Genomic DNA, 22,627 nt, shown 5'->3' on the forward strand with positions numbered 1-22,627 from the left:
CTACTATATCTAGAGGAATGGTACTACTATCTAGAGGAATGGTACTACTATATCTAGAGGAATGGTACTACTATATCTAGAGGAATGGTACTACTATATCTAGAGGAATGGAACTACTATATCTAGAGGAATGGTACTACTATATCTAGAGGAATGGTACTACTATCTAGAGGAATGGTACTACTATATCTAGAGGAATGGTACTACTATCTAGAGGAATGGTACCACTATCTAGAGGAATGGTACTACTATATCTAGAGGAATGGTACTACTATCTAGAGGAATGGTACTACTATCTAGAGGAATGGTACTACTATATCTAGAGGAATGGTACTACTATCTAGAGGAATGGTACCACTATCTAGAGGAATGGTACTACTATCTAGAGGAATGGTACTACTATATCTAGAGGAATGGTACTACTATCTAGAGGAATGGTACTACTATCTAGAGGAATGGTACTACTATCTAGAGGAATGGTACTACTATCTAGAGGAATGGTACTACTATATCTAGAGGAATGGTACTACTATCTAGAGGAATGGTACCACTATCTAGAGGAATGGTACTACTATATCTAGAGGAATGGTACTACTATATCTAGAGGAATGGTACTACTATCTAGAGGAATGGTACCACTATCTAGAGGAATGGTACTACTATATCTAGAGGAATGGTACTACTATCTAGAGGAATGGTACTACTATATCTAGAGGAATGGTACTACTATATCTAGAGGAATGGTACTACTATCTAGAGGAATGGTACCACTATCTAGAGGAATGGTACCACTATCTAGAGGAATGGTACTACTATATCTAGAGGAATGGTACTACTATCTAGAGGAATGGTACTACTATATCTAGAGGAATGGTACTACTATATCTAGAGGGATGGTACTACTATCTAGAGGAATGGTACTACTATCTAGAGGAATGGTACTACTATCTAGAGGAATGGAACTACTATCTAGAGGAATGGTACTACTATATCTAGAGGAATGGTACTACTATCTAGAGGAATGGTACCACTATCTAGAGGAATGGTACCACTATCTAGAGGAATGGTACCACTATATCTAGAGGAATGGTACTACTATCTAGAGGAATGGTACTACTATATCTAGAGGAATGGAACTACTATCTAATGCAGGGGTGTCAAACTCATTTTAGCTCAGGGGCCACATGGAGGAAAATCTATTCCCAAGTGGGCCGGACCGGAAAAATCATGGTATATATAACTTAAAAACAACAACTTCAGATTGTTTTCTTTGTTTTAATACGATCAACATACAACATAAAGCTGGAGCCTGAGGACAGTGTGTCCAAAATAGTACAAGCACAACATCACTATTAATCATAAAACACGTCAAGTTTATTTGAAAATTCTAAAGAAAAAGAACACACAAACACACAATGCCTCAGTGATTAACAGAACTGTTTCACAGATCACAGAACTATATCAGGGTGTCATTTCTCAGGCAGAAATGTAGATAAAAATAATGAAATCCTGTTCCCCAAACAAGTGCAAGAACAACAGAGTCAAGAATAGGTTAAATATACAAATAAAATAAAATCAATTAAAAACAATAGCACATCAACATAAAAACATAAACATAAATCTGAAAGCGTTGCTCAAACTCCCGTAACAGTCCCGTTATTTTATCTTTGAACCGCTTCATGTCTGCCACATGTTGGGTCGCGCACACATTTTTCAGACAGGGGAAGTGAGCTGCATCACCACCGGCAAGTTGCGTTTCCCACAATGACAGCTTCAACTTGAAAGAAAATATGCTGTCATAATACTGCGTGACAACTTTGTTGCGCCCTTGCAGCTGTTTGTTCAAGTTATTCAGGTGCTCTGTAACATCCACCATAAATGCAAGGTCCTGCATCCATTCTGCGGAATGAAATTCTAACACTGGTTTGCCCTTTTCTTCCATGAACTGTTCAATTTCTTCTCGTAAATCAAAGAAACGCCTCAGCACAGCACCTCGGCTTAACCATCTTACCTCAGTGTGGTATGGCAGGCCATAGATGTGGTCTTTCTCTCTGAGAAGGCTGTCAAACTGACGGTGATTCAGGCTTCTGGATCGGATGAAATTAACAGTTTGGATGACCACCTTCATGACGTTATCCATCTTTAATGACTTGCAACACAAAGCCTCCTGGTGCAAAATACAGTGAAAAGTCAAAAAATCACGTCCTCCATTTGCAGATTGCACTTTCTCTCTGAACTTTGTCACAACGCCTGCTTTTTTCCCGATCATTGAGGGCGCACCATCTGTAGCCAGGCTGACAGCGCGGGACCAGTCCACTCCGACCCTGTCCAGCGCGCCGACGAGTGCGGTAAAAATATCAGCTGCTGTCGTATCTGTCATCGGCACCAACTCCACGAACTCCTCGGTGACGGTCAATGTGTCATCAACTCCGCGGATGAAAATGGCCAGTTGTGCAACATCTGTAATGTCCGTGCTTTCATCAATTGCAACCGAAAACGCAATAAATGACTTTACTTTTTGCTTCAACTGGCTGTCCAAATCCACTGAAAGATCGGAAATCCTGTCTGCAACTGTGTTTCTTGTCAGGCTGATATTTGCAAAAGCCTGCCGCTTTTCAGGGCACACAATCTCCGCTGCCTTCATCATGCATGTTTTTACAAATTCACCCTCACTAAATGGTTTTGAAGGCACTGCGATTTCATTAGCAATGAGGTAGCTAGCTTTCACTGCAGCGTCACTGATGTCTTGGCTTTTTCTTGGAACACTCTGCACTCTGCGTCCACTTTTCTCTTTTTTGACAGAGACATATTGGGGCAATGAGGGTGCCAAAGCACATAATGTTAAAAGTAGAAGCCGTAATAAATATCGCGGGCAAAACAAAGTAGCTCATTGGCTGCACGTGCTTGACCTACTTGCTCTGCCCCGGTATAAACAATTTGCTTGCTTAACACAATTGCTATTGCGCCATCCAGTGGACGCAATTGGAACAGCATTTTATTTTATTATTTTTTTCCAAAATCATCTCGCGGGCCGGATTAAACCCGTTTGCGGGCCTGATCCGGCCCGCGGGCCGTACGTTTGACACCCCTGATCTAGAGGAATGGTACCACTATATCTAGAGGAATGGTACTACTATATCTAGAGGAATGGTACTACTATCTAGAGGAATGGTACTACTATCTAGAGGAATGGTACCACTATCTAGAGGAATGGTACTACTATCTAGAGGAATGGTACCACTATCTAGAGGAATGGTACCACTATCTGTAAGCGTAATTAGCCTAATGACGTGCGAGTGGAGGAGGACCGTCTCATTTCAAGCAAGCGCATGTCCATTCTCGCCGACTCTCCTCGATTTAAAGCTGTGACATAAACTGAACAAGTTCCCCAGACATGTGACTAACAGAAATTGAATAATGTGTCCCTGAACAAAGGGGGGGTCAAAATCAAAAGTAACAGTCAGTATCTGGTGTGGCCACCAGCTGCATTAAGTACTGCAGTGCATCTCCTCCTCATGGACTGCACCAGATTTGCCAGTTCTTGCTGTGAAATGTTACCCCACTCTTCCACCAAGGCACTTGCAAGTTCCCGGACATTTCTGGGGGGAATGGCCCTAGCCCTCACCCTCCGATCCAACAGGTCCGATACGTGCTCAATGGGATTGAGATCCGGGCTCTTCGCTGGCCATGGCAGAACACTGACATTCCTGTCTTGCAGGAAATCACTGACATTCCTGTCTTGCAGGAAATCACCCACAGAACGAGCAGTATGGCTGGTGGCATTGTCATGCTGGAGGGTAATGTCAGGATGAGCCTGCAGGAAGGGTACCACATGAGGGATGAGGATGTCTTCCCTGTAACGCACAGCGTTGAGATTGCCTGCAATGACAACAAGCTCAGTCCGATGATGCTGTGACACACCGCCCCAGACCATGACGGACCCTCCACCTCCAAATTGATCCCGCTCCAGAGTACAGGCATCGGTGTAACGCTCATTCCATCGACGATAAACGCGAATCCGACCACCCCTGGTGAGACAAAACCGCGACTCGTCAGTGAAGAGCACTTTTTGCCAGTCCTGTCTGGTCCAGCAACAGTGGGTTTGTGCCCATAGGCGACGTTGTTGTTGGTGATGTCTGGTGAGGACCTGCCTTACAACAGGCCTACAAGCCCTCAGTCCAGCCTCTCTCAGCCTATTGTGGACAGTCTGAGCACTGATGGAGGGATTGTGCGTTCCTGGTGTAACTCGGGCAGTTGTTGTTGCCATCCTGTACCTGTCCCGCAGGTGTGATGTTCAGATATACCGAACCTGTGCAGGTGTTGTTACACATGGTCTGCCACTGCGAGGACGATCAGCTGTCCGTCCTGTCTCCCTGTAGCGCTGTCTTGGGCGTCTCACAGTACGGACATTGCAATTTATTGCCCTGGCCACATCTGCATGCCTCCTTGCAGCATGCATAAGGCACGTTCACGCAGATGAGCAGGGACCCTGGACATCTTTCGTTTGGTGTTTTTCAGAGTCAGTAGAAAGGCCTCTTTAGTGTCCTAAGTTTTCATAACTGTGACCTTAATTGCCTACTGTCTGTAAGCTGTTAGTGTCTTAACGACCGTTCCACAGGTGCATGTTCATTAATTGTTTATGGTTCATTGAACAAGCATGGGAAACAGTGTTTAAACCCTTTACAATGAAGATCTGTGAAGTTATTGAGTTTTACAAATTATCTTTGAAAGACAGGGTCCTGAAAAAGGAACGTTTCTTTTTTTGCTGAGTTTACATGGAATCACTGGTCACTTTAATAATGGAACACTGGTCACTTTAATAATGTTTACATACTGCTTTACTCATCTCATATGTATATACTGTATTCTATTCTACTGTATTTTAGTCAATGCCACTCTGACATTGCTCGTCTTAATATTTATATATTTCTTAATTCCATTCTTTGAGATTTGTGTATTGTAGTGAATTGTTAGATATTACTGCACTGCTGGAGCTAGGAACACAATCATTTCGCTATACCCGCAATAACATCTGCTAAATATGTGTATGTGACCAATGAAATTTGATTTAATTTGAATACATAGCTATTCCTGCTGTCAGTGTTTTTTCAGGACCCTTTACAATGAAGATCTGTGAAGTTATTTGGATTTTTACGAATTATCTTTGAAAGACAGGGTCCTGAAAAAGGGACGTTTCTTTTTTGCTGAGTTTAGAAATGTGAGTTATAGATCTGTCACTCTCATTGAAATCAAGTCTAAAAAGAAGTAGATCTGTTCTATCTGCACTATTTCTATACTTCCCTTTTAGTTTTTGCGTCTTTTACTTTGGGTTTTGTACACCAGCTTCAAAACAGCTGAAAATACAATATTTTTGATTATGGAAAATTATATTTCAGAGCGCTTTAGATACAATGATTCTCTACACTATACTTGCTTGTTTTGTCACAAACTGAAATTAGGCGAACTATTATAATTTTTGCAATCAGGAAATGGAGGAGCGATTTCTGCATAGTGCATCTTTAACTTTGACCTTTTTCAAAAGGAGGCGAGAGCGGATGGAGGAGAGAGGACATGAGGTGAGCAAATCTAACTGACTAAAGGCCAAGGACAACATCCGTCTCTGTCATCAGTTACAAGAAGTAGACCATTTTCTAACACCATGGTAATAGGAAATGCCCATTCTCCTACATCCTGAAGCACCCTCCCTCCCCCATCCCTCCCCCCTCCATCCCCCCTCCCTCCCTCCTCCCTCCCCCTCCATCCCTCCTCCCTCCCCCTCCATCCCTCCTCCCTCCATCCCTCCTCCCTCCCTCCTCCACCCTCACCCTCCATTCCTCCCTACACCCTCACCCTCCATTCCTCCTCCACCCTCCCCTCCATTCCTCCTCCACACTCACCCTCCATTCCTCCCTACACCCTCACCCTCCATTCCTCCCTACACCCTCACCCTCCATTCCTCCCTACACCCTCACCCTCCATTCCTCCCTCCCCCCTCCATTCCTCCTCCACCCTCACCCTCCATTCCTCCCTACACCCTCACCCTCCATTCCTCCCTACACCCTCCCCCTCCATTCCTTCTCCACCCTCACCCTCCATTCCTTCTCCACCCTCACCCTCCATTCCTCCCTACACCCTCACCCTCCATTCCTCCCTACACCCTCCCCCTCCATTCCTTCTCCACCCTCACCCTCCATTCCTTCTCCACCTCACCCTCCATTCCTCCCTACACCCTCCCCCTCCATTCCTCCCTACACCCTCCCCCTCCATTCCTTCTCCACCCTCACCCTCCATTCCTCCACCCTCACCTTCCATTCCTCCTCCCTCCCTCCCACCCACCACCCCCCTACTCCACTGTGACATCCTGCCCCCCCCCCTCCACCCCCCTCTCCTTTCTCACCAGGCTCTTGACCACTTTGAGCAGCTCCTCTATGACCACAGCGATGCCCTGGTACCCCAGCAGGCGACACATGGCCTTGATGTGAGGAGGACCAACAAAGTGCCTGTAGAAACCAAAGATACTGCTGTACGCCAGATTCAGAGCCTGTAGAGGGGGAGAGACAGGGAGAGAGAGGGAGAGGGGGAGAGACAGGGAGAGAGAGAGCGAGAGAGAGAGAGAGAGAGGGAAACAGGGAGAGTGGGAGAGAGAGAGAGAAAGTTATGCCAGAATTTCCCCCTCCAATTTTCACTTTCTGACTCCCTCCCTTCCTGTCAGCTCTGAGTTGCTGCTGCTGTAATCGCTCAGTGGTGAGGCTGGGGGCTAGGGGAGAAGTGTTACACTACACTACAGGGGGCTAGGGGAGAAGTGTTACACTACACTACAGGGGGCTAGGGGAGAAGTGTTACACTACACTACAGGGGGCTAGGGGAGAAGTGTTACACTGTAGGAGGCTAGGGGAGAAGTGTTACACTACACTGCAGGGGGCTAGGGGAGAAGTGTTACACTACACTACAGGGGGCTAGGGGAGAAGTGTTACACTGTAGGAGGCTAGGGGAGAAGTGTTACACTACACTGTAGGAGGCTAGGGGAGAAGTGTTACACTACAGGGGGCTAGGGGAGAAGTGTTACACTACAGGGGGCTAGGGGAGAAGTGTTACACTACAGGGGGCTAGGGGAGAAGTGTTACACTACACTGTAGGGGGCTAGGGGAGAAGTGTTACACTGTAGGAGGCTAGGGGAGAAGTGTTACACTACACTGTAGGAGGCTAGGGGAGAAATGTTACACTACAGGGGGCTAGGGGAGAAGTGTTACACTACAGGGGGCTAGGGGAGAAGTGTTACACTACAGGGGGCTAGGGGAGAAGTGTTACACTACACTGTAGGGGGCTAGGGGAGAAGTGTTACACTGTAGGGGGCTAGGGGAGAAGTGTTACACTGTAGGAGACTAGGGGAGAAGTGTTACACTGCAGGAGACTAGGGGAGAAGTGTTACACTGTAGGAGGCTAGGGGAGAAGTGTTACTCTACACTGTAGGGGGCTAGGGGAGAAGTGTTACACTGTAGGAGGCTAGGGGAGAAGTGTTACACTGTAGGAGGCTAGGGGAGAAGTGTTACACTACAGGGGGCTAGGGGAGAAGTGTTACACTACAGGGGGCTAGGGGAGAAGTGTTACACTACAGGGGGCTAGGGGAGAAGTGTTACACTACACTGTAGGGGGCTAGGGGAGAAGTGTTACACTACACTGTAGGGGGCTAGGGGATAAGTGTTACACTGTAGGAGGCTAGGGGAGAAGTGTTACACTGTAGGAGGCTAGGGGAGAAGTGTTACACTGTAGGAGGCTAGGGGAGAAGTGTTACACTACACTGTAGGGGGCTAGGGGAGAAGTGTTACACTGTAGGAGGCTAGGGGAGAAGTGTTACACTGTAGGAGGCTAGGGGAGAAGTGTTACACTGTAGGAGGCTAGGGGAGAAGTGTTACACTGTAGGGGGCTAGGGGAGAAGTGTTACACTGTAGGAGGCTAGGGGAGAAGTGTTACACTACACTGTAGGGGGCTAGGGGAGAAGTGTTACACTACACTGTAGGAGGCTAGGGGAGAAGTGTTACACTACACTGTAGGAGACTAGGGGAGAAGTGTTACACTGTAGGAGGCTAGGGGAGAAGTGTTACACTGTAGGGGGCTAGGGGAGAAGTGTTACACTGTAGGAGGCTAGGGGAGAAGTGTTACACTACACTGTAGGGGGCTAGGGGAGAAGTGTTACACTACACTGTAGGAGACTAGGGGAGAAGTGTTACACTGTAGGAGGCTAGGGGAGAAGTGTTACACTGTAGGAGGCTAGGGGAGAAGTGTTACACTGTAGGAGGCTAGAAGAGGACAGAGCCTTCCCTGGTGGTCCACTCTTCTATAGACCACACCTCACCAGACCACACCTCACCAGACCACATCTCACCAGACCACACCTCACCAGACCACACCTCACCAGACCACATCTCACCAGACCTCACCTCACCAGACCTCACCAGACCACACCTCACCAGACCTCACCTCACCAGACCAGACCTCACCAGACCAGACCTCACCAGACCACACCTCACCAGACCAGACCACACCTCACCAGACCACACCTCACCAGACCAGACCACACCTCACCAGACCACACCTCACCAGACCACACCTCACCAGACCAGACCTCACCAGACCAGACCTCACCAGACCACACCTCACCAGACCAGACCACACCTCACCAGACCACACCTCACCAGACCAGACCACACCTCACCAGACCACACCTCACCAGACCAGACCTCACCAGACCACACCTCACAAGACCAGACCACACCTCACCAAACCAGACCTCACCAGACCACACCTCACCAGACCACACCAGACCACACCAAACCAGACCTCACCACACCAGACCAGACCTCACCAGACCAGACCAGACCACACCAAACCAGACCTCACCAGACCAGACCACACCTCACCACACCAGACCACAGACAGTGGATCAGAAGAGCTGTGTGGCCATGACAAAGCTACAGGAAGGAAGTCCAAAGCTACAGGAAGGAAGTCCAGTCGCAGCAGAAACCAGCTTCACTCTGAATCAGCTACCCCGAGCAGCAAACAGACTGACCTGCCAATCAACCCTTCCTCTAAGCATGTGTTTACGGTAAGTCTGTCAAATTCTGCTGTTATTTGTCTGACTCTTAACTGTATTCATTGTTTGACACTAGTTGCCAGCTGAGTCTCTGTCATCCTGCCTGGGAACAGAGCAGAGTCCCTCACACGTTGTTATGGGCAACTACTGATTACACACAGACGAAAAAAGAAAGGTTGTGATTGGTTGAAAAGCGATAGCCACCTACACACTGAATTCTGTACCTTTAAGAGTTCTTCAAGTCTTAAAGACATTATATAGAAATACATCAAAGCTAGACAGACCCCTGTCTGTTGAAGTGACTTTAGCTCATCAAACAGGGCAGCGGACAGGGTTTGAAGTCCTGGACCTCACCAGAAAGAAGCAAACAGGGCAGTGGACAGGGTTTGAAGTCCTGGACCTCACCAGAAAGAAGCAAACAGGGCAGTGGACAGGGTTTGAAGTCCTGGACCTCACCAGAAAGAAGCAAACAGGGCAGTGGACAGGGTTTGAAGTCCTGGACCTCACCAGAAAGAAGCAAACAGGGCAGCGGACAGGGTTTGAAGTCCTGGACCTCACCAGAAAGAAGCAAACAGGGCAGCGGACAGGGTTTGAAGTCCTGGACCTCACCAGAAAGAAGCAAACAGGGCAGCGGACAGGGTTTGAAGTCCTGGACCTCACCAGAAAGAAGCAAACAGGGCAGCGGACAGGGTTTGAAGTCCTGGACCTCACCAGAAAGAAGAGAGGGGAGATCTGACGCCTCTAAATAACATATTGAACCATGACTGAAGTCCAGATCTACGTCCCAAATGGCACCCTATTCCCTATATAGTGCACTACTTTAGACCAGAGAATGGCACCCTATTCCCTATATAGTGCACTACTTTAGACCAGAGAATGGCACCCTATTCCCTATATAGTGCACTACTCTAGACCAGAGAATGGCATCCTATTCCCTATATAGTGCACTACTTTAGACCAGAGAATGGCACCCTATTCCCTATATAGTGCACTACTTTAGACCAGAGAATGGCACCCTATTCCCTATATAGTGCACTACTTTAGACCAGAGAATGGCACCCTATTCCCTATATAGTGCACTACTTTAGACCAGAGAATGGCACCCTATTCCCTATATAGTGCACTACTTTAGACCAGAGAATGGCACCCTATTCCCTATATAGTGCACTACTTTAGACCAGAGAATGGCACCCTATTCCCTATATAGTGCACTACTTTAGACCAGAGAATGGCACCCTATTCCCTATATAGTGCACTACTTTAGACCAGGGCCCTATGGCACCCTGTTCCCTATATAGTGCACTACTTTAGACCAGAGAATGGCACCCTATTCCCTATATAGTGCACTACTTTAGACCAGGGCCCTATGGCACCCTATTCCCTATATAGTGCACTACTTTAGACCAGAGAATGGCACCCTATTCCCTATATAGTGCACTACTTTAGACCAGAGAATGGTACCCTATTCCCTATATAGTGCACTACTTTAGACCAGAGAATGGCACCCTATTCCCTATATAGTGCACTACTTTAGACCAGAGAATGGCACCCTATTCCCTATATAGTGCACTACTTTAGACCAGAGAATGGCACCCTATTCCCTATATAGTGCACTACTTTAGACCAGAGAATGGTACCCTATTCCCTATATAGTGCACTACTTTAGACCAGAGAATGGCACCCTATTCCCTATATAGTGCACTACTTTAGACCAGAGAATGGCACCCTATTCCCTATATAGTGCACTACTTTAGACCAGAGAATGGCACCCTATTCCCTATATAGTGCACTACTTTAGACCAGGGCCCTATGACACCCTATTCCCTATATAGTGCACTACTTTAGACCAGAGCCCTATGACACCCTATTCCCTATATAGTGCACTTCTTTAGACCAGAGAATGGCACCCTATTCCCTATATAGTGCACTACTTTAGACCAGAGAATGGCACCATATTCCCTATATAGTGCACTACTTTAGACCAGAGAATAGCACCCTATTCCCTATGTAGTGCACTACTTTAGACCAGAGAATGACACCCTATTCCCTATATAGTGCACTACTTTAGACCAGAGAATGGCACCCTATTCCCTATATAGTGCACTACTTTAGACCAGAGAATGGCACCCTATTCCCTATATAGTGCACTACTTTAGACCAGAGAATGGCACCCTATTCCCTATATAGTGCACTACTTTAGACCAGAGAATGGCACCCTATTCCCTATATAGTGCACTACTTTAGACCAGAGAATGGCACCCTATTCCCTATATAGTGCACTACTTTAGACCAGAGAATGACACCCTATTCCCTATATAGTGCACTACTTTAGACCAGAGAATGACACCCTATTCCCTATATAGTGCACTACTTTAGACCAGGGCCCTATGACACCCTATTCCCTATATAGTGCACTACTTTAGACCAGGGCCCTATGGCGCCATCCATTAATGATTCTGTAGACTGAGAAGAAACATTCCCTTCAGAACAGAAGCCCAAGGCTTCTATAATAAGGCTTCTATAATAAGGCTTCTATAATAAGGCTTCTATAATAAGGCTTCTAAAATAAGGCTTCTATAAAATATAGAAAATCACACAAAGCATCAATAAAATGGTGGTTGCAAATCAAAACAGCCCAGTTTGAACCCATATATGGTAGTTGTTACGGATACAGGTATCCTGTGTTTTTGTGTGTTTCTCTCCTTCTGCCCTAATCACAGGTGTCCTGTATGTTCCTGATTGGTGGTCGTTGAGGTGTCTGCTGATTGGACCAATCAGTGAACATTCCTGTGCATTGCACCACCTGTTACTCGTTTGTTCAATCACACAGCCCATTGTATAAAGACCAGTCTTGTGTTTGTTGAGAGAGAGAGAGAATATTTCCGTTTGTGAGTATGGACACGGTGGTGTCCTGTTTTTGGTTACTCACTTAGTTGCTGTTTATTATGATTGGTAAATTCTGTTAGACTACTGTTTTGTTCTGTGAGTGTGGATACTGTGGTGTCCTGTGTATTGTGTACTACTTAATTGCTGATTACCCTGTTTGGTAGCTTTGTGTGTTTCTGGGAAAAGGGGAGTTTAAGCTAGTTGCCCTTGGGCGTACATTACCCGTAGGAAGAAATCTGTCTAAAAACACTAGTTAGACCTGAGCGGACCACCCACTGTACTTTTGTATGACTAGCAGTAGCCTAGCGGTTCTTCAGGCAGGCTAGATCAGTTTAGGGGTTTTACACTATTGTTTCATTTCTTGGGTCCTGCTCAGCCCCTTTTTCCCAAACCTTTACCGTGTGTTTAGCAATAAACCATTTGTGTTTGACGGTAGTTCATGGTAGTTGTGTCATTTTTGTTCTCACTGTTTCATGCCACACTTATAATTTGCATGAATTTATGTTACGGGTCTCATGTCCATCCACCCTAGATGTTTAGAGCCACGGGGTTCGTAACATAAAGTGGGGGCTCGTCCGGGATCCTATCTATCCCGTGTTACTCATGCAAATTAGTCAGTGTCTGGTTCAGTGTTGAGCTTGGCAGCTGTACTACCTGTTTTTTTTTGTGTTCAGTAGTCGACGGCTCGTGTTGCTAGTAGGATGGCTACTTTTGAGTTAGAGGCATTTTTGGAAAACCCTACGTGGGGGGTTTTTGAGAATTGCCGTAGAGTGGATCTACAGGCTTTGGCTGACCACTTTTCTTTACCCATACCGAGGGGTTTAGTGAAAGCAGAAGTTAGGGAAGTAGTGCTAGCGATATTGTTAAACGAGCGAGTGCTTGAGTTACCGCCGCCTGAGTCTGCTGCTCCTGTAGGGGATGTGGTTGCTACGCCTGTAAGCCCATCAGTGTCTGAGGACGAGGCTAAGGCTCCAGCCACATTGCCCGTTATGACCCACTCTCCCCACTGACTGACAGTGATGCCAGGATCGATGTCCGTCGACACGGCTCCAAATGGAGGCGGAAGAGCGGGCACAAATCAGGCAAGACAAGCTGGAGATGCGTAAGCTAGAGGCAGAACAGGAGATGCGTAAGCTAGAGGTAGAACTGGAGACGCGTAGGCTTGATCAAGAACTGGAGACGCGTAGGCTTGATCAAGAACTGGAGACGCGTAAGATGGAACTGGAGGTGCGTAAAATGGAACTGGAGGCAGAAACAGCGAGGTTAGTCTCTGCTCATACTATGACTGCTAGTGAGCCATCCTCACCAGCTGTGTCGGCTGCTACGTTTGATATTAGTAGGCAGATCACCTTGGTACCTGTGTTCAGGGAGTCAGAGGTTGATTCCTATTTCAGTGTTTTTGAACGGATAGCGGTAGCATTGAAATGGCCCGAAGAGGTATGGTGCCTATTACTTCAGTGTAAACTAACAGGTAAAGCTCAAGAGGTTCTGGCAGCGCTACCTCTTGAAGACAGTTTGAATTATGAAGTGGTCAAAGCTACTGTTCTTCGTGCCTATGAGCTTGTTCCTGAGGCATATCGACAGAGATTTAGGTCTCATAAAAAGTCTCCTACTCAGACTTATGTGGAGTTTGCTAGAGACAAAGGAAATCTGTTTGACAAATGGCACAGTGCTAGTAAGGTAACTGATTTTAACTCTCTACGGGAGTTAATCTTGTTAGAAGAGTTTAAAAATTGCTTACCGGAATGCATTGTAGTTTATCTGAACGAACAGAAAGTATCCTCACTGTCGGAAGCGTCTGTATTGGCAGACGAGTTTGTGTTGACGCATAAGAGCGTGTTTTCGGCTCGTACGGAGAGCAGGGCTGCTGTTACGAGCCCCGTGGCTCTAAACATCTAGGGTGGATGGACATGAGACCCGTAACATAAATTCATGTAAATTATAAGTGTGGCTGGGAACAGTGAGAACATAACTGACACAACAACCATGAACTACCGTCAAACACAAAGTGTTTATTTATGAACACACGGTAAGGGTTTGGGAAAAAGGGCTGAGCAGGACCCAAGAAATGAAACAATAGTGTAAAACCCCCTAAACTGATCTAGCCTGCCTAAAGAACCGCTAGGCTACTGCTACCATACAAAAATACAGTGGGTGGTCCGCTCAGGTCTAACTGGTGTTTATAGACAGATTTCTTCCTACGGGTAATGTACGCCCAAGGGCATCTAGCTTAAACCCCCCTTTTCCCAAAAACACACAAAGCTACTAAACAGGGTAATCAGCAACTTAGTGCGTACACAACACACAGGACACCACCGTGTCCATACTCACATATGGCAAAAAGTCTCTCTCTCTCAACAAACACAAGTCTGGTTTTTATAAAATGGGATGTGTGATTGAACAAACGAATAACAGGTGGTGCAATTAACAGGAATGTTCACTGATTGGTCCAATCAGCAGACACCTCAACGACCACCAATCAGGAACATACAGGACACCTGTGATTAGGGCAGAAAGAGTAGAAACACACAAAAACACAGGATACCTGTATCCGTAACACTCCCACCCTTAAAAGAGCAAACCACAATGGTTTGCTACACGTACCATCACAACACCCAAATTCACAAATCATCCTATCGGGATAACAAAAAAAAAACCTAGATCATCAAACACGAGACAAAGCATCTGCCAACACATTATCCAACCCCTTTTTGTGGCGGATCTCCAAATTATAATTTTGCACGACAAGTGCCCAAAGCATAAGGCGTTGGTTCTGGTTGTACATCCGGTGGAGAAAAACTAAGGGATTATGGTCAGTATACACTACCACTGGTAATGCACTGGAACCAACATAAACTTCAAAGTACTGCAGAGCTAACAACAAAGCTAGAGCTTCTTGTTCAATGGTGGAATAGTTTGTCTGACATTTGTTAAATTTCCGTGAAAAATAACAGACAGGATGGTCCACTCCACTCTGGTCTTGCTGCAGTAGAACAGCACCAGCACCTCTGGCACTTGCATCTACCTCCAGTTTAAACGGCCGCTCAAAATCTGGCGCAGCAAGAACAGGAGTACTACACAAGAGTGCTTTAGCAGTGTTGAAAGCAGTACAACAATCTTCAGACCATACAAATTTTCTCGCCGGACTGAGCAAATCCGTTAATGGAGCAACTACCGCAGAGAAATTTTTACAGAAACTACGGTAGTAGCCAACCATCCCTAAAAAACGGCGTAGCTCTCTTCTGGTGGTAGGTGCGGGAAATGCGTTTATAGCGGAGACCTTGGCATCTACAGGGCGCACCTGACCATGGCCGACCTGTTTACCAAGATACGTAACAGTGGCCTTCCCAAACTCGCACTTTGCTAAGTTCAGGGTTAGAGAAGCGGTTGCTAGACGTTCACACACTACCCTTAGAGTGTTAACATGATCAGACCACTCAGTTGAATAAATTACCAGATCATCAAGGTAAGCACTACAATTACGAACTCCAGCCAATACTGTGTTAACCAGGCGTTGGAAAGTGGCTGGTGCGTTCCGCATCCCAAATGCCATGACAGCATATTGTAGGAAGTGATCTGGGGTCACAAATGCAGAGATGTCGGAGGCACGTGGGGTTAACGGCACCTGCCAGTAACCTTTAGAAGATCTAATTTGGTTACATAGGTAGCAGCACCAACAGTATCAATACAGTCATCCAGTCTGGGTAACGGGAACGAGTCGGGCACTGTGACAGCATTGACTTTCCGATAGTCCGTACATAATCTGGATGTCCCATCAGGTTTAGGAACCAGAATGCACGGAGAACTCCAAGGACTTGAACTTGGACTAGCCAGGTTATTCTCCAGCAAATAACCGACCTCACCCCTCATTATCTTTCTCTTAGCGACGTTGACACGATAAGGATGTTGCTTGATAGGTGCAGCGTTTCCAACATTAATGTCATGTTCTAACACATTTGTACATGTAGGAACATCATTAAAAAGACATGGAAAGCTGTGTAACAGTCTCACAATATCATCTGACTGTCTGTCCGTTAAATGAATCAGGCTTGCCGGGAGAGACAACAGCATCTCTGAATTGGGCAATCTAGCACACTGCTGCTGAGTATTGCGCAACTCCAAACCATCTCCGTCCACATCATTAACATTACCTCCCACTACAGCCGTAGCAGCAACAGAGACAGCCGACTCGGCCAGTTTCTCTGGACTGTCTACCTGAGTGACGGGTCTGGTGTGGTATGTCTTCAACATGTTAACGTGGCACACACGAGATTGGCGTTTTCTATCAGGAGTCTGTATCACATAGTCAGTTTCAGTTAGTTTCTTTTCAATGACATAAGGACCAGAGAAACGTGCTGACAATGACGCTCCTGGCACAGGCAACAACACAAGAACTCGGTCACCTGGCTGCAGTGAACGGAAACAGCCTGTGTGTCATAGTGTCGTTTCATCCGTTTCTGTGAGGAAGACAGCGCTTCCTTTGCTAGAGCACAGGCAGCATGTAGGCGCTCACGAAAGCGACTAACGTAGTCCAACACATTTTCTTTCACACACAACTCTTGTGACAAAAACTGATCCTTAAGGACTTTCATAGGTCCTCTCATGGTGTGTCCAAACACCAGTTCAGCTGGGCTGAACCCTAGGGATTCCTGTACTGTCTCACGGACAGCAAACAACACTAGAGGAACTCCCTCATCCCAATCTTTCTCAGATTCCATGCAATATTTACGGAGCATAGACTTCAGTGTCTGATGCCAACGTTCAAGCGCACCCTGAGACTCTGGGTGATATGCGCTTGACACACGGTGTGTAACTGACAAGGATTTTAACACTTGTTTGAAAAGTTTAGAAAGGAAATTCGTACCCTGATCAGTTTGTATCACCTTAGGTAATCCAAAAGTTGAGAAGAATTTGATCAACGCTTTACTCACCACTGGAGCAGTAATCCTTCGCAGAGGAATGGCCTCTGGGTACCTGGTGGCCACACACATAATTGTCAACATAAACTGGTTACCAGATTTTGTTTTTGGTAATGGTCCAACACAATCAACCATCACATGTTCGAATGGTTCACCTATGGCCGGTATGGGACAAAGAGGCGCGGGGAAATAACCTGGTTCGGTTTCCCAACTACTTGACAGGTGTGGCAAGTCCGACAGAACCGAGCCACATCTTGTTTTAAGCCAGGCCAAAAGAAATGTCGCAAAACTTCGATCATACGTCTTGGTGACTCCCAGATGTCCGGACCACTGGTGATCATGAGCGAGGGATAAAACATTTTGTCGAAAGGCTGTAGGAATCACTATTTGGTAAACAGCATTCCAATCTCCGCCAGCGTCAACATGGGATGTCCATTTACGCATGAGGAGATTACCATCAATGAAGTATGCCATGTTTTTCTTCTTTAGCTCGTCCTCTGAGACAACACTAGAAAAACATTTAGCCAGACTAATGTCAACCTGTTGGTTAGCGATCAGCTGCTCACGAGTAACTGGTAACTGTATTGCCTCAGCAACAAGTTCCACATCCTTCTTCCTTTCTCTGGGCTGTTGGTCAGACTGCACCAGCTTACCAGAAGTAGCACCCGAACTATCCTCTGGGTCACACTCTCTGAATAGAATCGTGTCTGACAAATCTACCACTTCACCCACTTGTCGGGCTTGAGCACGTGTGACAGCACAAGCGGGGAACACATCTGGATAACCCTGTGCCAGCTCCTCGGAGAGAGACTGGTCACTTTTATCCATTACCTCCAATACGGGTATCACCTTTCCTCCGGCAATATCGTTGCCCATTATAAATGTCACACCTTTTACTGGCAACATAGGACGTACGCCAACTCTGAACAATCCACTGACTAACTCAGAGTGTACGTTCACAAAGTGCAATGGCACTGGAACAAATCCCATTTCAATTCCTTGTACTAACACACTGGAACCACAATATGTATTATTAGACAAGGGCAACACATCAGCTAGTATGAACGACTGCGCCGCACCAGTATCTCTGAGGATTCTAACTGGACGCTGAGACGCTTCGTCATCTGATATAGAAACAAACCCCTCAAAAATGAACGGTTCATAACTGTGATCTGGGACAGGGACTTTCAAACCACATTCACTATGAGGCTTCTGTCTTGATTCCGGCCTGACAACCGTACGAATCAGCCCAACACCCGTTGGCGGCCTGGCGTGCTGAGGTATCCCCGGTTTGCGTTTAAGCAAAAAGCAATCACTAACCAAATGTCCCACCTTATGACAATAGAAACAGTGACGCACATCTTTTGGGCGCGCTGGATGTACTGCTGGTCGACTAGGACTAAAAGTTAGCAACTCCGCAGCCCTGCTCTCCGTACGAGCCGAAAACACGCTCTTATGCGTCAACACAAACTCGTCTGCCAAAACAGACGCTTCCGACAGTGAGGATACTTTCTGTTCGTTCAGATAAACTACAATGCGTTCCGGTAAGCAATTTTTAAACTCTTCTAACAAGATTAACTCCCGTAGAGAGTTAAAATCAGTTACTTTACTAGCACTGTGCCATTTGTCAAACAGATTTCCTTTGTCTCTAGCAAACTCCACATAAGTCTGAGTAGGAGACTTTTTATGAGACCTAAATCTCTGTCGATATGCCTCAGGAACAAGCTCATAGGCACGAAGAACAGTAGCTTTGACCACTTCATAATTCAAACTGTCTTCAAGAGGTAGCGCTGCCAGAACCTCTTGGGCTTTACCTGTTAGTTTACACTGAAGTAATAGGCACCATACCTCTTCGGGCCATTTCAATGCTACCGCTATACGTTCAAACACACTGAAATAGGAATCAACCTCTGACTCCCTGAACACAGGTACCAAGGTGATCTGCCTACTAATATCAAACGTAGCAGATGACACAGCTGGTGAGGATGGCTCACTAGCAGGCATAGTATTAGCAGAGACTAACCTCGCTGTTTCTGCCTCTAGTTCCATTTTACGCATCTCCAGTTCCATCTTACGCGTCTCCAGTTCTTGATCAAGCCTACGCGTCTCCAGTTCTTGATCAAGCCTACGCGTCTCCAGTTCCATCTTACGCGTCTCCTGTTCTACCTCTAGCTTACGCATCTCCAGCTTGTCTTGCCTGATTTGTGCCCGCTCTTCCGCCTCCATTTGGAGCCGTGTCGAGCGGACATCGATCCTGGCATCACTGTCAGTCAGTGGGGAGAGGGGGTCATAACGGGGCAATGTGGCTGGAGCCTTAGTCTCGTCCTCAGACACTGATGGGCTTACAGGAACAGCAACCACATCCCCTACAGGAGCAGCAGACTCAGGCGGCGGTAACTCAAGCACTCGCTCGTTTAACAATATCGCTAACACTACTTCCCTAACTTCTGCTTTCACTAAACCCCTCGGTATGGGTAAAGAAAAGTGGTCAGCCAAAGCCTGTAGATCCACTCTACGGCAATTATCAAAAACCTCCCACGTAGGGTTTTCCAAAAATGCCTCCAACTCAAAAGTAGCCATCCTACTAGCAACACGAGCCGTCGACTACTGAACACACAAAAAAAACAGGTAGTTACAGCTGCCAAGCTCAACACTGAACCAGACACTGACTAATTTACATGAGTAGCATGGGATAGATAGGATCCCAGACGAGCCCCCACTTTATGTTACGAGCCCCGTGGCTCTAAACATCTAGGGTGGATGGACATGAGACCCGTAACATAAATTCATGTAAATTATAAGTGTGGCTGGGAACAGTGAGAACATAACTGACACAACAACCATGAACTACCGTCAAACACAAAGTGTTTATTTATGAACACACGGTAAGGGTTTGGGAAAAAGGGCTGAGCAGGACCCAAGAAATGAAACAATAGTGTAAAACCCCTAAACTGATCTAGCCTGCCTAAAGAACCGCTAGGCTACTGCTACCATACAAAAATACAGTGGGTGGTCCGCTCAGGTCTAACTGGTGTTTATAGACAGATTTCTTCCTACGGGTAATGTACGCCCAAGGGCATCTAGCTTAAACCCCCCTTTTCCCAAAAAACACACAAAGCTACTAAACAGGGTAATCAGCAACTTAGTGCGTACACAACACACAGGACACCACCGTGTCCATACTCACATATGGCAAAAAGTCTCTCTCTCTTGCAACAAACACAAGTCTGGTTTTTATAAAATGGGATGTGTGATTGAACAAACGAATAACAGGTGGTGCAATTAACAGGAATGTTCACTGATTGGTCCAATCAGCAGACACCTCAACGACCACCAATCAGGAACATACAGGACACCTGTGATTAGGGCAGAAAGAGTAGAAACACACAAAAACACAGGATACCTGTATCCGTAACAGCTGCGGAGTTGCTAACTTTTAGTCCTAGTCGACCAGCAGTACATCCAGCACGCCCAAAAGATGTGCGTCACTGTTTCTATTGTCATAAGGTGGGACATATGGTTAATGATTGCTTTCTGCTGAAACGCAAACAGGGGATGCCTCAGCACGCCAGGCCGCCAACGGGTGTTGGGCTGATTCGTACGGTTGTAAGGCCGGAATCAAGACAGAGGCCTCATAGTGAATGTGGTTTGAAAGTCCCTGTCCCAGATCACAGTTATGAACCGTTCATTTTTGAGGGGTTTGTTTCTATATCAGATGACGAAGCGTCTCAGCGTCCAGTTAGAATCCTCAGAGATACTGGTGCGGCGCAGTCGTTCATACTAGCTGATGTGTTGCCCTTGTCTAATAATACATATTGTGGTTCCAGTGTGTTAGTACAAGGAATTGAAATGGGATTTGTCCCAGTGCCATTGCACTTTGTGAACGTACACTCTGAGTTAGTCAGTGGATTGTTCAGAGTGGGCGTACGTCCTATGTTGCCAGTAAAAGGTGTGACATTTATAATGGGCAACGATATTGCCGGAGGAAAGGTGATACCCGTATTGGAGGTATTGGATAAAAGTGACCAGTCTCTCTCCGAGGAGCTGGCACAGGGTTATCCAGATGTGTTCCCCGCTTGTGCTGTCACACGTGCTCAAGCACGACAAGTGGGTGAAGTGATAGATTTGTCGAACACGATTCTATTCAGAGAGTGTGACCCAGAGGATAGTTCGGGTGCTACCTCTGGTAAGCTGGTGCAGTCTGACCAACAGCCCAGAGAAAGGAAGAAGGATGTGGAACTTGTTGCTGAGGCCATACAGTTACCAGTTACTCGTGAGCAGCTGATCGCTAACCAACAGGTTGACATTAGCCTGGCTAAATGTTTTTCTAGTGTTGTCTCAGAGGAGGAGCTAAAGAAGAAAAACATGGCATACTTCCTTGATGGTAATCTCCTCATGCGTAAATGGACATCCCATGTTGACGCTGGCGGAGATTGGAATGCTGTTTACCAAATAGTGATTCCTACAGCCTTTCGACAAAATGTTTTATCCCTCGCTCATGATCACCAGTGGTCCGGACATCTGGGAGTCACCAAGACTTATGATCGTGTTTTGCGACATTTCTTTTGGCCTGGCTTAAAACAAGATGTGGCTCAGTTCTGTCGGACTTGCCACACCTGTCAAGTAGTTGGGAAACCGAACCAGGTTATTTCCCCGCGCTCTTTGTCCCATACCGGCCATAGGTGAACCATTCGAACATGTGATGGTTGATTGTGTTGGACCATTACCAAAAACAAAATCTGGTAACCAGTTTATGTTGACAATTATGTGTGTGGCCACCAGGTACCCAGAGGCCATTCCTCTGCGAAGGATTACTGCTCCAGTGGTGAGTAAAGCGTTGATCAAATTCTTCTCAACTTTTGGATTACCTAAGGTGATACAAACTGATCAGGGTACGAATTTCCTTTCTACACTTTTCAAACAAGTGTTAAAATCCTTGTCAGTTACACACCGTGTGTCAAGCGCATATCACCCAGAGTCTCAGGGGTGCGCTTGAACGTTGGCATCAGACACTGGAAGTCTATGCTCCGTAAATATTGCATGGAATCTGAGAAAGATTGGGATGAGGGAGTTCCTCTAGTGTTGTTTGCTGTCCGTGAGACAGTACAGGAATCCCTAGGGTTCAGCCCAGCTGAACTGGTGTTTGGACACACCATGAGAGGACCTATGAAAGTCCTTAAGGATCAGTTTTTGTCACAAGAGTTGTATGTGAAAGAAAATGTGTTGGACTACGTTAGTCGCTTTCGTGAGCGCCTACATGCTGCCTGTGCTCTAGCAAAGGAAGCACTGTCTTCCTCACAGAAACGGATGAAACGACACTATGACACACAGGCTGTTTCTCGTTCACTGCAGCCAGGTGACCGAGTTCTTGTATTGTTGCCTGTGCCAGGAGCGTCATTGTCAGCACGTTTCTCTGGTCCTTATGTCATTGAAAAGAAACTAAGTGAAACTGACTACGTGATACAGACTCCTGATAGAAAACGTCAATCTCGTGTGTGCCACGTTAACATGTTGAAGACATACCACACCAGACCCGTCACTCAGGTAGACAGTCCAGAGAAACTGGCCGAGTCGGCTGTCTCTATTGCTGCTACGGCTGTAGTGGGAGGTCATGTTAATGAGGTGGACGGAGATGGTTTGGAGTTGCGCAATACTCAGCAGCAGTGTGCTAGATTGCCCAATTCAGAGATGCTGCTGTCTCTCCCGTCAAGCCTGATTCATTTAACGGACA

General features: G+C 46.4%; 1 protein-coding gene across 3 annotated transcripts in view; it reads right to left on the reverse strand.

The window, feature by feature from the left end:
- Positions 1-22,627, reverse strand: part of cyfip1 (cytoplasmic FMR1 interacting protein 1) — a 165,602-nt gene that overhangs the window by 19,190 nt on the left and 123,785 nt on the right. For all 3 annotated transcript variants that reach the window (XM_041889523.1, XM_041889522.1, XM_041889524.1), the window contains one exon: positions 6,398-6,541. In XM_041889523.1, coding sequence (XP_041745457.1) covers positions 6,398-6,541 — 144 coding nt within the window. The remainder of the gene's footprint in view (positions 1-6,397; positions 6,542-22,627) is intronic.

The sequence above is a fragment of the Coregonus clupeaformis genome, unplaced genomic scaffold, assembly GCF_020615455.1.
Source record: "Coregonus clupeaformis isolate EN_2021a unplaced genomic scaffold, ASM2061545v1 scaf0028, whole genome shotgun sequence".
Classification (NCBI taxonomy): domain Eukaryota; kingdom Metazoa; phylum Chordata; class Actinopteri; order Salmoniformes; family Salmonidae; genus Coregonus; species Coregonus clupeaformis.